The 15,255-nt window shown below is 55.1% G+C and overlaps 1 protein-coding gene across 4 annotated transcripts; it reads left to right on the top strand.

The window, feature by feature from the left end:
• AP3B2 (adaptor related protein complex 3 beta 2 subunit) lies at window positions 4,190-15,253 on the top strand. Of its 4 annotated transcripts, none has more exons than XM_021406703.1 (28): window positions 4,192-4,472; window positions 6,713-6,788; window positions 6,894-6,968; window positions 7,061-7,156; window positions 7,245-7,405; window positions 7,589-7,655; window positions 7,954-8,136; window positions 8,264-8,440; window positions 8,686-8,783; window positions 8,990-9,044; window positions 9,188-9,259; window positions 9,427-9,489; window positions 9,700-9,832; window positions 9,914-10,023; window positions 10,101-10,277; window positions 10,358-10,544; window positions 10,637-10,755; window positions 10,907-11,018; window positions 11,235-11,442; window positions 11,523-11,694; window positions 11,769-11,823; window positions 12,391-12,497; window positions 12,593-12,824; window positions 12,915-12,999; window positions 13,606-13,703; window positions 13,802-13,825; window positions 14,461-14,599; window positions 14,893-15,253. In XM_021406703.1, the coding sequence occupies exons 1-28, from the start codon at window positions 4,360-4,362 to the stop codon at window positions 15,041-15,043; spliced, it is 3,345 nt and encodes a 1,114-aa protein (XP_021262378.1). In that variant the 5' UTR covers window positions 4,192-4,359; the 3' UTR covers window positions 15,044-15,253. The 4 variants fall into 4 exon arrangements, with proteins under 4 accessions (XP_021262380.1, XP_021262378.1, XP_021262377.1 ...); XM_021406702.1 differs by having other exon boundaries at window positions 11,523-11,697; XM_021406704.1 differs by lacking the exon at window positions 13,802-13,825 and having other exon boundaries at window positions 4,193-4,472; window positions 11,523-11,697.

Here is a 15,255-nt window from a genome sequence, read left to right as displayed (position 1 = left end):
AAATTCTGAATTATCTACAAATACTGATAATATCCTGAACTAGCTGTAAATATTATTTGTTAATGATAAGGCACATCCACAAATAGAGATACTTACCTGTGAATTATAATAACATTTGAATTAATAGTAGTTTCCAGTCAACTGGGATCTCTCCAAATTTCCAATACTGTTGAAAAATAATTGAGAGAGGTCTTGCAATGACATTGGCCAGCTCTCTAGGTAGCCGGGGATGAATTCCACTGGGCCCTATGGACTTGTATGCATCCAGGTGGAGCGACAAATCCTAAACAAGTCTGGGATTAGCTGGGAACTGATTGTTACTGCACTCTCAGTCCTTCAACTCGAGGCATCTGAGGTGCCAGAGCCCATCATCAGTGTTGAAGACAGAGGCAAAGAAGACATTAAATATCTCTGCTTTGTCCATGTTCCTGTTGTTAAGGTGGCCATTCTCATCAAGTAACAAACAAATGTTATCTCTGGTCCTCCTTTGTAAATAAATAATAAATGTATAAGTATGTATAAATAAAAAATGTATAATAAAATAAAATAATAAAATAAAATAAAAAATAAAATAAAAAATTCAAATAATAAATAAAATAAATAAAAAATAAAAAATGTATAATAAATAAAAATGTTTTTATTGTCTCCCACAGTATTGGCCAGCTTCAACTCTAACTGAGCTTTGGCTGCACTGATTTTCTCCCTGCAAAAGTGAACAGGAGTCTTCCCATGCCTCCTGATCTTGCTTCCAGCGGCCATAGACTTCCTTTTTCAGCCTAAGCTCTGAAAGAAGATCCCAGTTCTGCCAGGCTGGCCTTCTGCCCTGCCTGCTTGACTTCTGACATTTTGGAATTGCCTGTTCCTGTGCTCTCAGAGATTGTTCCTAAAAAGTGACCAGTACTGATGGACCCCAATGCCTTTAAAAGCAGTTTCCCTGGGGACCTTACTAACAAGTCCTCTGATTAGCCCAGAATCTGCTCTCCCCATCTCCAGGGCTGAAGTTTTGGTGGCAGTTTTCCTCCTATCAAAAGATTTTAAATGTGACTACTTCATGGTCACTAAGGCCAACATAGCCACCAATCGCCAGTTACGCCATGAGACCTTCTCTATTCAAAAGCAACAGATCCAGGAGGGCACCTTTCTTCATCACCTCCCTTGAGGTGATAACAAATTATCTCCTCTCTTACACCGGGAGTGATTTTACTCCCCCAACCCCTACTTAGAGGTCCAGGGACATGAGAGATGTGGGAAGCCTGACAGCCAGTGATGACTGAGGCAAAGAACTCATTGAGTACCTGTCTTAGTTTCAGCTGGGACAGGTAGATCTGGACTGGCAACATAAGGGTGAATTATTTCTAGCTCAGTCGACCCCTGACACTTCAGGGCACCAAGGAAGAGACGCAACCAATAGATGTGCTTGGGACTGAGGCGTGGATGTGATCATGGATGCTATTGCACAAGTTATCCACGCATGTGAAATATGTGCTGTAATTAAGCAAAGCAAGCAAATAAAGCCCCTTTGTATGTAGGACGATGGCTGAAATATAAATATGGGGAGGTCTGGCAGGCGGATTATATCACACTCTCACAAATTTGCCTTGGCAAACACCATGTGCGGACAATGGAAGCAACCACTGGATGGCTGGAAACATATCCCATGCACCATGTTACTGCCCAAAATACTCTTCTGGGTCTTGAAAAGCAAGTTTTGTGGCAACGTAGTGCCCCAGAAAGAACTGAGTCAGAAAACGAGACTCATTTCCAAAACAACCTTATAACCACTTGGGCCAAAGAGCACGGCACTGAGTGGGTATATCACGTCCCCTGTCATGCACAGCCTCTGGGAAAATCATACAGTATACTGGACTGTTAAAGATTACATTGAGAGCAATGGGTACTGGGACATGCAAACATTGGGACACACATTTAGCAAAAGCCACCTGGTTAGTCCACACTCGGGGACCTGTCAGTTGAGCTGGCCCTGCCCAGTCAAACCTCCTGCATACTGTAAAAGGGGATAAAGTCCTGGTGATGCACATAAAGAACATGCTGGGCAAGGCAGTCTGGGTTACTCCTGCCTTAGGCAAAAGCAAGCCTATTCATGGGATTGCTTTTGCTCAGGGACCTGGGTGCCTAGGTTGGTTAGTGAGGAAGGATGGAGACGTCCATTGTGTACCCCAAAGTGATTTGGTGCTGGGTGAGAATAGCCAAGAATTGGAATTGTATGATGTTGAATTGCTACATAATACTGTATGTCATCATTGTTATGGTTGTTATATGTCTTGCTAACAGTATGACAGTAAGAAGTACCCAGGCTAAAGAAGAAGAAACTCTGATGGAGCCAGAACTAGCTTCTGCATGCTAAAGCCCAACACTGTGAATCATCCTTCTGGTGCTGAAGGATTGTTATGACAGAGCTCAAGGTTATGGACTAAATGAACTCCGTGAACAGTTTACATGGATGGTCCATAGACCATGGGAATGATATCTGTGTGCATGTGCCTCGAAAAGCAGAGAGGGTGATGGCAATTAGTTAGGATGTATAGAAAACTGTGGGACCTGAGCATGATGTCAGTGGCATGGAATAAGGGATGGATATTGTCTTAGTTTCAGATGGGACAGAGTTGCTTTTCTTCATAGTCCTGTAAGATGCTATGTTTTGGTATTAGGAGAAAAGCAGTGTTGATAACACATCGATGTTTTAGTTGTTGCTGAGCAGTGTTGCACAGAGCCAAGGACATCTCTGTTTCTCAGCTTCTCCTACTGACCTACCAACAAAGGGGGCACAAGGAGCTGGGAGGGGACAGGACCAGGACAGATGGCCTAACCACGCCGAAGGGATATTCCATTCCATCAAACATCATGCGGAAGGAAAGTTCTGAAAGGGGTGGGAGCTCATCAGGCTGTTTCTGCTGCTTGACGGCTAGCTGGGCATTGATTTGCGGAATCAAACTCCATAACCCGAGATTAGGTTCTAAAGCAGGTATGTTTATTACGGTGCTGTGCCCACACCGGATGCGAGGGGGGTCACTGCCCCACCAAACTCGCATAACCATGGGCAGAAATGTTAGATATTTAAAAGCCAAGCTTATACATATTCAGCAGGTTTCCCGGGACCTATCTACATATTCAGCAGGTTTCCCAGGACCCATCTACATATTCATCACTTCCTGGGAATTCCTTTGCATATGGTCCGTCCCTCCAGCGCATGCGTTGTAGTTCCTCCTGGTGGTCGTTGGATGAAGGCTCGAGGTCTTCCTCCCTCCTCCTGGTGGTCGTTGGATGAAGGCTCGAGGTCTTCATCACTCTGCCCTTTTCACCCCTCTGCTGCTTTGCAGAGTCACTCCACCTTCGGCCGGTTCCTTGTACTGGTCCCTGCTGATAATGGAGTTTCGCCGAGTTCCTTTTCTTACCTTGCCTTACATTCTACTTACCCCAGCCCCACGCAATAGTTAACCCTTCGACTGTCCTCTCTAACTCAGCATCAGCCAGCTGGCAGTGAGCAATTGCTTGTGCACCACCTGTTATATACATGGACGTATATGCAAACGTCATAACTATCATCCTTTTATTCTCTCTCCCTTTTCTCTGTCTTAGTCAATAGCTTTATTCCAAGCCACGTTGACCACTGCACACGGTTATAATATATACCTTTATTATTAAATAATGATAACCATTTTGGACAGTTGGATAAGATGTTCTCAGAGGTCTTTTCCAAACTTAATGATTCCCTGATTCTGTGATGAGGCTCATCCACAAATAGCGGTACCTATCTGTGAATAATAATAACAACAATGGAAGAAATATCAGTAATAATATTACCGTTATTAGTAATGGTAGTAATAGTAAATGATGGTGATAGTAATAGTGGAGGATAATAATAGTAAATAATAATGATAGTAAACAATAACAGTGATAGTGATACTGATAATAATAGTAATAAAAAAAACCAGGGTCCTGAATAACAGCATCCCAAATAATCACATCCCAAATGCTGATATCCCAAACAGTGACATCCCAAATTAAATAATAATGACACACACCCTGAATAACAAGACCCCCAGGTGATGCTTTACCCCTGAGCTCCTACGTCTACAGGACTGAAGACCCCAGTGTTTTGGGGCAGGAAATCCTCCTCCTCCTCCATCCTTTCCTTGCTGGGGGAGGAGGGGTGGGCGGGGGTGAGCCACGTGGGTGCGTGCCCCCGAAACCCGGCGGCCGAGCATCCCCAAGGCCGTGCGGTTCCGCGCGTGCCGTGCTCCCCGGTGCCTTTAAGCGGCGGCGGTGGCCGTCCTCGCACGGCGCTGACATCAGTGCGGCGTCCCCAGGCTGCGCATCCCGGCCTGCGCCAGCAGCGCCATGGCGGCCAGCCCGGCCTACGGCGAGGAGAAGGGGGGCTCTTCCAGCCTGGGGGAGCCCGAGTACGGCCACGACCCCGCCAGCGGCGGCATCTTCGCCTCCGACTACAAGAGGTGCGGACGGGGGGACGCGGGTGGCACATGCGCGCGCACACACACGCGCCCCACGGGGACAATGGCTGCGGGCTGGCGGTGACCCCACCTTGGGATGGGGACGCGGATGGAGATGCAGCACCCTTTGCAAAAGGATGCGATGCCTTTTTGAGAGGAAAGCTGCGTTTTGGAGCAGGGGGGTGTGGGGAGGAGTGGGGATGGAAAGCAACCTCCTCGCTGTCCCCGGGGGGGGGGGGCATGGCCCCCAAATACAGACCCGGCTCCCTCGGCTGGGATCCGCTGCGGCGGGGGCGGGGGGGGGGGGGGGGATGCAGGGTCCCTGTGCCCCCGCACGGAGCATGCAGTGCCCAATGGCGCAGGGGTGGCAGGTGTCATCTGCGGCCGGTAGGCTTTGGGGGGGCACAGGGATATAGGGCATTGTGAGGGGGGAAAAAGGAAGAGGGGAAAGCAGGGTTCCTTGTGTGCCCCAGCCTGATACTGTTCCCCCCACCCTCACACCCGGGAGTGTTCCCCAGCCTGGCATGGTACCCAGTCCCTCATGCATGGGCAGTACTGCCCTTTCTAGCACTGTCCCCCATCTCCAGTCCTCTGAAAATGTCCCCCACTTTGTCATTGTCCCCCTTCAACTCAGCAGTGTCCCTCAGGCTGGCAGTGTCCCTTATCCCAAACCCCTGCCTGTGTCCCCCATGCTGGCACTGTCCCCTCACCCCCTTGGCAATGTTCCCCACCCTGTCACTATCCCACCCCTCTGGCCCATGCTGCGCCTCCTATTCTGTCACTGTCCCCCATCTCAGACCTCCTGGCAGTTTCCCCAGTTCCTGACCCCCTGGCAGTGTTCACCTGTCTGGCAGTGTTGCCCATCCCTGATCCCCTGACAGTGTCCCCAACTCTGACTTTCTGGCAGTGTCTCCTCACCTGCAGGCAATGTCCCCCATTCTGTCATTGTCTCATCACCTGCTGGCAATGTCCTCCACTCTGTCACTGTCCCCCACCTTTGCTCTATGCAGGGTCCCCTGCTCTGTCACAGTCCCCCATCTCTGACCTCCTGGCAGTTTCACCAATTCCTGACCCTTGTCTGTGTTTCCATCACCCACGTGCTGCTCCATCTCTCGGTGGCCACATTGGATCTGTTGTTGTCCCCATGAGCCCCAGGTGCCACCCATCACCCTACTGGGACACCCACAGCTGTCCCATCCCTTTGGGATGTCCCCAGAAAAGACTGAGCCACTCAAAGTCCCCAGAGGAGCAACTCTGTGCCACGTTCCCACATCCTGGCTGCAGGATGGGTGGCACTTGGGACCTCAAAGCACTCTGGTGGCCTTGTTGGGTTATCACTGCAACCCAACCCGAAGCCCAGCATCAGGTTTCAGGAGGAGGAGCGGGGCCACAGCCCTGCCACCACCCCTGCTGTCCCCAGGACCACCCCCAGACGCAGCAATGCTCTCACTGCCACCTGTGCAGAAGCTGCTGCGGCCAAAATCGATGGCAGGCAGTGATGTGGCTGAGGAATTGACTAGCCCAGTGCTGGCCACCGAGGCCGGGCCACCCACCTGCTACAGCGCGCTGCGTGCCGATGAGCTGCGGCCACTGGCAGCCCCCAGGGATGAGGTGGCTGCCAGCATCGGGCAGCCACCGCGGTAAGACCTCCCCAGGGAGCCCCCAGGGATAGTGACAGTGGTGGCCGGGGATGAGCATTGTTCTAGGAGGTCTTGGGATGTCGTGTGCCCCAGAAGACTGTCACCAAATAGTGGAGTTGTTTTGGTGCAAATCTGTCCTGGTTTGGGAAAATTGCCATTTTGTGCTGAAGATGGGGCTGTTGTGGGTGGATGCAGACTTGCGAGTTCACCCTGGTTTGGTGGGGACAAATGTGTCTTATAAAAGGGGACATTGCTGGCAATCGGCCTTATAAGAGGTAACAGTGGTGACAGGTGCTGGATGTGCCCACACCAAGAAGGGCACGGGGGAAAAGATCTTTGTTGGGGCACATCCACACCAGCACGCACAGGAGGGGACAAGAGACGTCCAGCTGGTGGCCAGGAGGGGGACAGAGTTGGTGGCTGGTACCATCCCAGTTGCTCCAGCTCCTTTTGCATGCAGCTGTAACCCAACTCCTGCCCCATCAATATTGCACAGCCCCAGGGGGTCAGGTTGCAGGCATCTCTCAGATGGGAAAGGGCTAAAAAAGGGGCTAAAAAGGGCTAGAAGTGGCCAGCAGCACTTTCCACCCTGACGTGGTGCAGGCACGATGACCTCAAGGAGATGCTGGACAGCAACAAGGACTCACTCAAGCTGGAGGCTATGAAGAGGATCGTGGCGGTGGGTTGCGCTGTGTGCAGTGCTGTTCCGTGCCAACCCGGGCTGTGCTGTGCCATGATGTGCCACACCAGCCACCCCAAGTCACACCACTCCTTCCTTCCCTAGATGATCGCCCGGGGCAAAAATGCCTCTGACCTCTTCCCAGCCGTGGTGAAGAATGTTGCCTGCAAGAACATCGAGGTGAGGTTGTCCCTGGGTCTTGGGGTGCTCCCTGTTTGGGAGGGATTTGGGAGTGTTTGGTGGTCCCTACAATCTTGGTCTCCATCCCACAGGTGAAGAAGCTGGTGTATGTGTACCTGGTGCGCTATGCGGAGGAGCAGCAGGATCTAGCCCTGCTCTCCATCTCCACCTTCCAGCGAGGACTCAAGGTGGGAATCCTTCCTGCCCCTTTCTGGGGCCAACAGGAAGGCTGTGAGGCTGTTTTGGCTCGTTGCAGCAATGCATATATCCCAGTAGGACCCAAACCAGCTGATCCGTGCCAGTGCCCTGCGCGTCCTCTCCAGCATCCGTGTGCCCATCATCGTGCCCATCATGATGCTGGCCATCAAAGAAGCTGCATCAGACATGTCCCCATATGTGCGGAAGACAGCTGCCCATGCCATCCCGAAGCTCTACAGGTAATAGGATGGATGCTGAGAATGAGGAAAACTCATTGAAAGCTCTGTGCATCTCCTTGTTGCTAAATTTTGGGGGTGCAGATCTTGGTGGTGGGGTCTCAACTGTTTGGTGCCAAGAGGGATGGAGGATCTGGGGGGCTGGATACACTCCCCACCCACACCGAGCCCACTCTTCCCTTGCAGTCTTGACTCGGACCAGAAGGACCAGCTCATCGAAGTCATTGAGAAGTTGCTGGCGGACAAGACCACGGTGAGCTCTGTTTCTCCCCTATCCCCAAATGTGAGGATGCTGTTGTCCCTGCTGAGCCAGCATCCTCCTGGGGTGCCACCATCTCTGCAGAGCCAGCATCCTTACAAGGATGTCACCATCCCACTGATCTAGCATCCTCACAGGGATGCAGCCATACCCACAGAGATGGCATCCTACAAGGATGCCATCATCCCCATCAAACCGTCATGCTCATGGGGAAGTCCCCTTCTCCACAAAACCAGCATCCTTATGGAGATGCCACCACCCCAGTGAGCCACACCAAGCTTTCCCTCCGCAGCTGGTGGCTGGCAGTGTGGTGATGGCATTTGAAGAGGTCTGTCCAGAGCGCATCGACCTCATCCACAAAAACTACCGCAAGCTCTGCAACCTGCTCATCGATGTGGAGGAATGGGGCCAGGTGGTGATCATCAACATGCTGACTCGCTATGCACGCACTCAGTTCCTCAGCCCCAACCAGAATGTGAGTCTGGGAACCTCAGGGTGTCCTGTCCATCTTGGGGTGCTGCCAGCCACCTTGACACCAGGGATGCTTCAGTATCCTACTGCTGTGGCTGGGGTTGTGGAGTGAAAGTGGGTGTTGCTGGCAGGAATCTCTACTAGAGGAGAGTGCAGAGAAGGCTTTCTACGGCTCTGAGGAAGAGGATACCAAGGATGCCAAGACGGAGGCAGCCTCATTGGCCAAGCGCAAACCCTATGTCATGGACCCCGACCACCGCCTGCTGCTGCGGAACACCAAACCCCTACTGCAGAGCCGCAATGCTGCAGTGAGCCCAGTTTCAGCCCTTCTTGTCCCCAAGGCCATCAGCAGTGTCCATCAGCCTTGGGCTCATGATATGCCCACTGGCCAAGAACCCCCCAGGGTGCTGGGAATGTCTTGAGAGACCTCCATGGGTGGCATTCCCCAGGGTTCAGCTTCCTTCGTGTGCTGCTGGGAGGGACACTAGGGGACACAGCAATCCCCTGTCATGTCTCCATGAACCACTGGGGACAGGTAAGTGTTTTCCTGCAGGTGGTGATGGCTGTGGCACAGCTCTACTTCCACCTGGCACCCAAGGCAGAGGTTGGCGTCATTGCCAAGGCGCTGGTGCGGCTTCTGCGGAGTCACAGGTATGTGGCACATGGGTTTTGGTGGTCCCCCACCCTACAGCACATGACCAGTGAGACCCATGGGGAGCCTCAGACATCCCAGATAAGGGGTGGAGGCATTGTGGTAGCACTACCTTAATGGTGAGTCTTGCCCTGTCTTCATGGGGACATGCTGAGACAGGGGTCTGATCTGCCCTCTGATGGTAGTCCCCTCTCTGTCCCCACAGTGAGGTGCAGTACGTTGTGCTCCAGAATGTGGCCACCATGTCCATCAAACGGCGGGTGAGTCTGGGCCCTTGTGCTGGAAGAGTCAGCCTTGTTAACTCTGAAGTGGAACGAGGACTGTCTGGCAGCCAGGGCCACCTGCCCATGGGTGAACATGGTAGGTACAACGATGCCACTAACACCACTGGCTCTCTGTGCAGGGTATGTTTGAGCCCTATCTCAAGAGCTTCTACATCCGCTCCACGGACCCCACACAGATCAAGATCCTCAAGGTGAGCTGGAAACACCTGGCAGGGCCCAGCACTGGGGGCTGTGGGGCTCCTTGGAGCTCTCCAACACTGAGCAGCCATCCTCCGTGCTCGAGGGACAGGTGGACACCATGGACTCAGTGTCCTCAGGTCATGTCCCCAAGCCAACTATCTTTCCCTCCTTCCTGCAGCTGGAGGTGCTCACCAACCTGGCCAATGAGACCAACATCTCCACCATCCTGAGGGAATTTCAGGTATGCCATGGCCACAGTCAGATTTAGGCACCATGTTGCCACTGTGGCATGTGCCAAAATGCCACTGGGGGGGGGGGGGGGACACAGAGGAGAGCCCCAGTGGGAGGGCATCTCAACCCCATGGATGGCTCCAGAAAGCCCCAGTGAAAGGCCACCACATGGTGGGGACACCCAGTGCTGGCACATGAGTGACATGCTCTGCCTGTGCAGACCTATATCCGCAGCATGGACAAGGACTTTGTGGCAGCCACCATCCAAGCCATTGGGCGCTGTGCCACCAACATTGGCAAGGTGCGGGACACCTGCCTCAATGGTCTGGTCCAGCTCCTCTCCAACCGGGACGGTGAGCAATCATGGTGGAGGTGAAATATGGGCTCTGTGTCCCTCAGGGAGGATCCCACTGAGGCTGAGTCTCTCCCCACAGAGCTGGTGGTGGCTGAGTCCGTGGTTGTCATCAAGAAGCTGCTGCAGATGCAGCCAGCTCAGCACAGTGAGATCATCAAACACATGGCCAAGCTCACCGATAACATCCAGGTGGGTCAAGGCATGTGTGTCCTTCTCTGGAGCAGAGAGGGTGGCAGTGATGCCATGTGCCCGGGGTTCTTTTGCAGGTGCCGATGGCACGGGCAAGCATCCTGTGGCTGATTGGCGAGTATTGCGAGCATGTGCCCAAGATTGCACCCGATGTGCTGCGCAAGATGGCTAAGTCCTTCACTAATGAGGAAGACATCGTTAAGCTGCAGGTCATCAACCTCGCGGCCAAGCTCTATCTGACCAACTCCAAGCAGGTACCCTGGGGACACGGCCCCATGGCCTGCCTCAGTTTCCTTAGCCCAAAGGATGGCCCTAAGTGTGTCCCTCGGTGCAGAGCAAGCTGCTGACCCAGTACGTGCTCAACTTGGCCAAGTACGACCAAAATTACGACATCCGCGACCGTGCTCGCTTTATCCGCCAGCTCATTGTGCCCACCGAGAAGAGTGGGGCCCTCAACAAATATGCCAAGAAGCTCTTCCTGGCTCAAAAGCCCGCTCCCATCCTGGAGTCCTCCTTCAAAGGTACCCACTCTGCTTGCAGGGTGTGGGGACATGGGGTGAGATGTCACCCCAGTGCTGTCCCTGATCTGTAATCACTTCTCATTCTGCTGTAGACCGGGACCATTTCCAGCTGGGATCCCTGTCCCATCTGCTCAATGCCAAGGCTGTTGGGTACCAGGAGCTGCCGGACTGGCCAGATGAGGCTCCAGACCCCTCTGTGAGGAATGTGGAGGTGCGTGGAGCGCCCCAGGGTACATGGGATATACTAAGGTCAGGACATCTTGCTGGGGTCTTGGGAGAACTCCAGAAGGTGCCACATACCCGATCTCTGGTGACTGCACAGCCACTTTGGGCAAGAACCTTAGCAAGCCTTGTGTCAGCAGGTTCCCGAGTGGACCAAGTGCACCAGCCGCGAGAAGAGGAAGGAAAAGGTGGAGAAACCTTTCTACTCTGACTCAGAGGGCGAGTCGGGGCCCACAGAGTCAGCAGACAGCGGTGAGGACCTGGTGATGCCATCATGGTGGGGCATCAAGCAGAGGACAACATGCTGGGGACATCCCATTGCATTGGGGAAGCTGGGACATGGTGGGAGATGTGGGGGTGCTGTAGGATGCCATGAGCAGCTCTGGGGATATGGGATGCAGTGGAACACAGTGGGATATGGTGGAGATGTAGGGACAGAGCAGTGGGACTGAGCTATGTCCCCTGCAGAACCTGAGTCCGACAGTGAGGAGAGCGGCAGCAGCAGCAGCTCTGGCAGCTCCAGCTCCAGTAGTGAGGAGGAGGAGGAGGAGGAGGAAGAGGAGGAGGAAGAGGAAGGCAGCGGAGAGCAGTCAGAGGACAAGGAGGAGGAGGAGAAGAGGAAGAAGAGGAAGGAGAAGGGAGGCACCAGGAAGGCATCCCCAGGGAGCGTGGGCAGGTAACCTGGGGAGGCTGGGTCCCCCTAGCCAAGCTGGTGGCGTGGCCTCCCCTAAAGCCTCCCCCTCCCTGCTGCCCCAGTGAGGAGGAGGAGGAGGCTGAGGGGAAGAAGGTGAAGAAGGCTGCAGGGCCACAGCGGAAGAAGGGTCATGCTGAGACCTCATCAGAGGAGGCCAGTGCCTCTGAGAGCAGCTCGTCGGGATCAGACTCCGGCACTGAGGCACTACCCGTGGTGGAGGCCAAGCGGAGGAAGGTGGTGAGGACTGGGCTGGGAGGAGGCTGGGGGGATCCCTGCCCTCTGCTCACCCCGTCTCTGATGCCTTCTAGACCCCTAGCAGCAAGGCCAGCCCCAAGGAGATCTCCCTGCTTGACCTGGATGATTGTGAGTGGCAGAGTGGGATAGCCATTGTGGTGGCTCTGGGGAAGCTGAGGCACAACAGCCTGTAGGGGGATGCAAGGATGTGTGGGGTCTTTGGGTGAGCAGGAATGGGGACAGAGATTGTGGGGGTGGATGGCTCCTGTCTCCTGAGGCTGGTCGTGGGGGAGGTGACTGTGCCACCAGGGTGTGTCCCCATGCTGCAGTCCCCCTGGGGTGGTGCCTGAGGGACTTCCCCCTTACCACTATGCCACCAGGGCTGTCTCCATTTGGCTCTTCCCATATGGCTGTCCCCATGTGGTTGGTGTCCCTCTGCTGTTTCCTCAAGGGACTACACCACTGAGGCTGTCCGCATGTGGTGGGTATCCCACTGCTGTTGTCTCCACGTAGCTGTCCTCACGTGCCTGTGCCACTGATATTGTCCCCATGTGGTATCTCCATGCAGCCATCCCCATGGGGCTATGCCACTGAGGCTGTCCCCTTGCAGTGTCCCCGTGAAGCTGTGCCACTGAGGCTGTCCCCCATAGGACGGTGGCTGATTGGAGCTTTGTTAACCCTTTCCTCCCCCTGCAGTCACCCCCCCACCTCCCCAGCCTGTCCCCTCCAGCAGCATCATCTCCACCAGCTTGGTGACAGACCTAGAGGGCCTCACGCTCACCGACACCTCCCTGGCACCTGCTGTAAGTGTCCTCCCCATTCCTCCCATGGGCCACCCAGACCCCTGTCACCCATGGGGTGGGCTTGGTGGCCCACATTGTCCCCTGGTCCCTGGCAGCTGCTGAGCCCAGCGTTTGGCGCGGTGAGGACGTATGAGCTGCTGCACCGCATGGCAGGTGAGGGGCTCTCAGTTGAGTACTGCTTCAGCCGCCGTCCCTTCCCGGGAGACCCGCATATGGTGGCTGTCCAGATCCAAATCTCCAATAACACCGATGCCGAGGTGAAGAGCCTGCGGGTCAGCGACCCCAAGCTGCTTGCGGGCATGCGGATCCAGGAGTTCCCCGAGATTGGTATGGCACAACACAGCACCAATGCTTAGGGAGTACAAGGGGACAGTGGCAGAGGGGAGGTGGAACACGGTGGCAGCCCTGTGCTTTCAGAGAGCCTGGCGCCCGGGGACACAGCCAGCGTGGTGATGGGCATTGACTTCTGCGACTCCACCCAGGCAGCCAACTTCCAGCTGTGGTGAGTGCCTGGGCAGGAGGGGACGGGAGGGGTGTCCTAGGGGATGGGGACAGTGGGATGGGCATCAACGTCCCTCCAAGGGACACGGGGCTGCAGGGGACAACAGACAGCAGGACAAGACTTTGGCTACCCCAAGGGTTGGGGGACAGCAGGACAGGGTACAGGGGAGCCCAAGGGACAAGGAATGGCAAGACAGGGCTTCGGGGACAGCTAGATGAGCACTGGGGGACAAGGGATATCAGAACAGAGCATTGGAGTACCCCAGTGACAGCAGGATGGGGTATGGTGTACTTCAGCGGACAGTGGGGCAGGCACAGTGTCTCTCCAGGGGATGGGGACACCAGGATGGGTGCCAGGGTCCTTCCAGGGGAGGAGGGACATTGGCATGGACATGGGGTGCTCCAGTGGACAGTGGGACAGGCACTAGTATACAAGGAGGTGGAAGCAATCGAAGGTGCAGCCTGATGGAATCTTCTATTCCCCAGACATTTTGTGACTCAATTTCCATCCAGTCATCCTCCTGCCTGTGATGGCTTAGGGTTAGGGTCAGGGCAGTGGGAGGTAGAGTCCTCTCATGCATCTCCTCTCACCCGCCTGTGTCCTCAGCACCCACACGCGCCACTTCTACGTCTCCATCCAGCCACCAGTTGGGGAGCTGATGGCCCCTGTCTTCATGAGCGAGAACGAGTTCAGGAAGGAGCAGGGTGAGTGGCAACCAGGGCCAATTGGGAGGGTCACCAACCATCCCCACGGTGGCACTCACTGCATGCTTTGTCCCCCTGCCACCCGCGCCGTGGCTCAGAGCACCTTGTGCGGCAGGGCGAGGGTAAGTGGCTCTAGAGTAGCTCCCGTTGTTCCCCTCTGGCACCAGGGTGGCCCTGTGGGGCAGTGGGACATCTCAAGATCCTGTCCGCGGGTCTTCATAGGGTCCCCAAACCCCTTCCTGCTTGGCATAGGAACCTCATGTTACTTTGTGGTGAGCAACGGGGACACCCTGGCCCTGTGCCACCACACTCCAAGAGATGACATGTCTATGGTGAGCTGGAGATGCCAGGATGCGGTGGGTGCTTAGTGCCTGTGGAACCTGGCTCCATCACCTCACACTGCTGGTGCCTGGAGGAAACCATCCCCAGGGACATGAGACACAGCCACAGGCTGCCGCCACCAGGCAGGGTGACAGGGACAAGCCTGGAAAGGGTCATGGAGGAAAGGTTTTCCCAAATCCACCTCTGCCAACTGAGAGAGGACCAAGTGGGACAGGGAGTCAGGACCTCGTTGGGGATCCAGATGCGAGGCCACGGGCATAACACAGGACTGAGGTGTCCTGGGACAGAGCTGAGCTGGGATGGGAGGGGACAGGAGCGAGGGCTTGGCTTGGGCACAGCAAAATGGGTCCTGGTGGGAAAATGGCTGCTACCAGTGATGGCCAGAGATGGGCAGGGCATCTGCTGCCTGCTCCAGGAAAGCTGACGGGCATGAGTGAGATCACAGAGAAGCTGATGCTGCCTGAGAAGTGCCGGAGCGACCACGCCATCGTCCAGCAAGTGACCTCAGCTGCCAACGTGGGACGTGTGCCCTGCGGATCTGACAATGAGTACAGGTAGCCAGACACCTTGCAGCATCTCAGCTTCCCAGGGACTGAGACCTACTGCAGGGACAAGATTGGGGTCTGGACACACACTGTCGTCTCTGCAGCCCTACCCAAATTAAATCAGCCCCCTTATGGGGACTCTTGGGGCTTCCTTTAGGGCAAGGAGCCTGCGTGATCCCTCACACAAACCACCTGTGGCAGTGGCTGTGGGTGGCAGAAACCTCCTCGGTCCCCATGCCAGGGGCAGGGGGGCAGTGGCAGGGCTCAGCTCACCCTGATGCCCCTTGTTTGTTGGCGGACAGGTTTGCGGCCAAGACAGTGACCAGCGGGAGCCTGGTGCTCGTCACCTTGGAGTGGCGGGAGGGAGCAGCGGCCCAGCTGACAGTCAACAGTGAGAAGATGGTCATCGGCACCATGCTGGTGAAGGACATCATCCAGGCCCTGGCTCAATGACAGCTGGGCCCCTCCACACTCCTCCACCCCTCTGCCCCGCATCACTCTCCCAAAGTCCTCCTGTCCCTTTTTCAGGGTTATTCCCTGCCCCAACCCCCATGGAGCGGGACAGGATGTGGGGACGCAGTGGCTCCAACCACCTGTCTCTCACCACAGTTGCCCTGTATAACCCTATTTATTATGGCCAATAAAGCTCTCCTCGAACCCGCACC

This window comes from Numida meleagris, chromosome 9 (genome assembly GCF_002078875.1).
Source record: "Numida meleagris isolate 19003 breed g44 Domestic line chromosome 9, NumMel1.0, whole genome shotgun sequence".
Lineage (NCBI taxonomy): Eukaryota > Metazoa > Chordata > Aves > Galliformes > Numididae > Numida > Numida meleagris.
The sequence above is the reverse complement of the archived record's forward strand: the minus strand, read 5'-3'. Positions and strand labels throughout refer to the sequence as shown.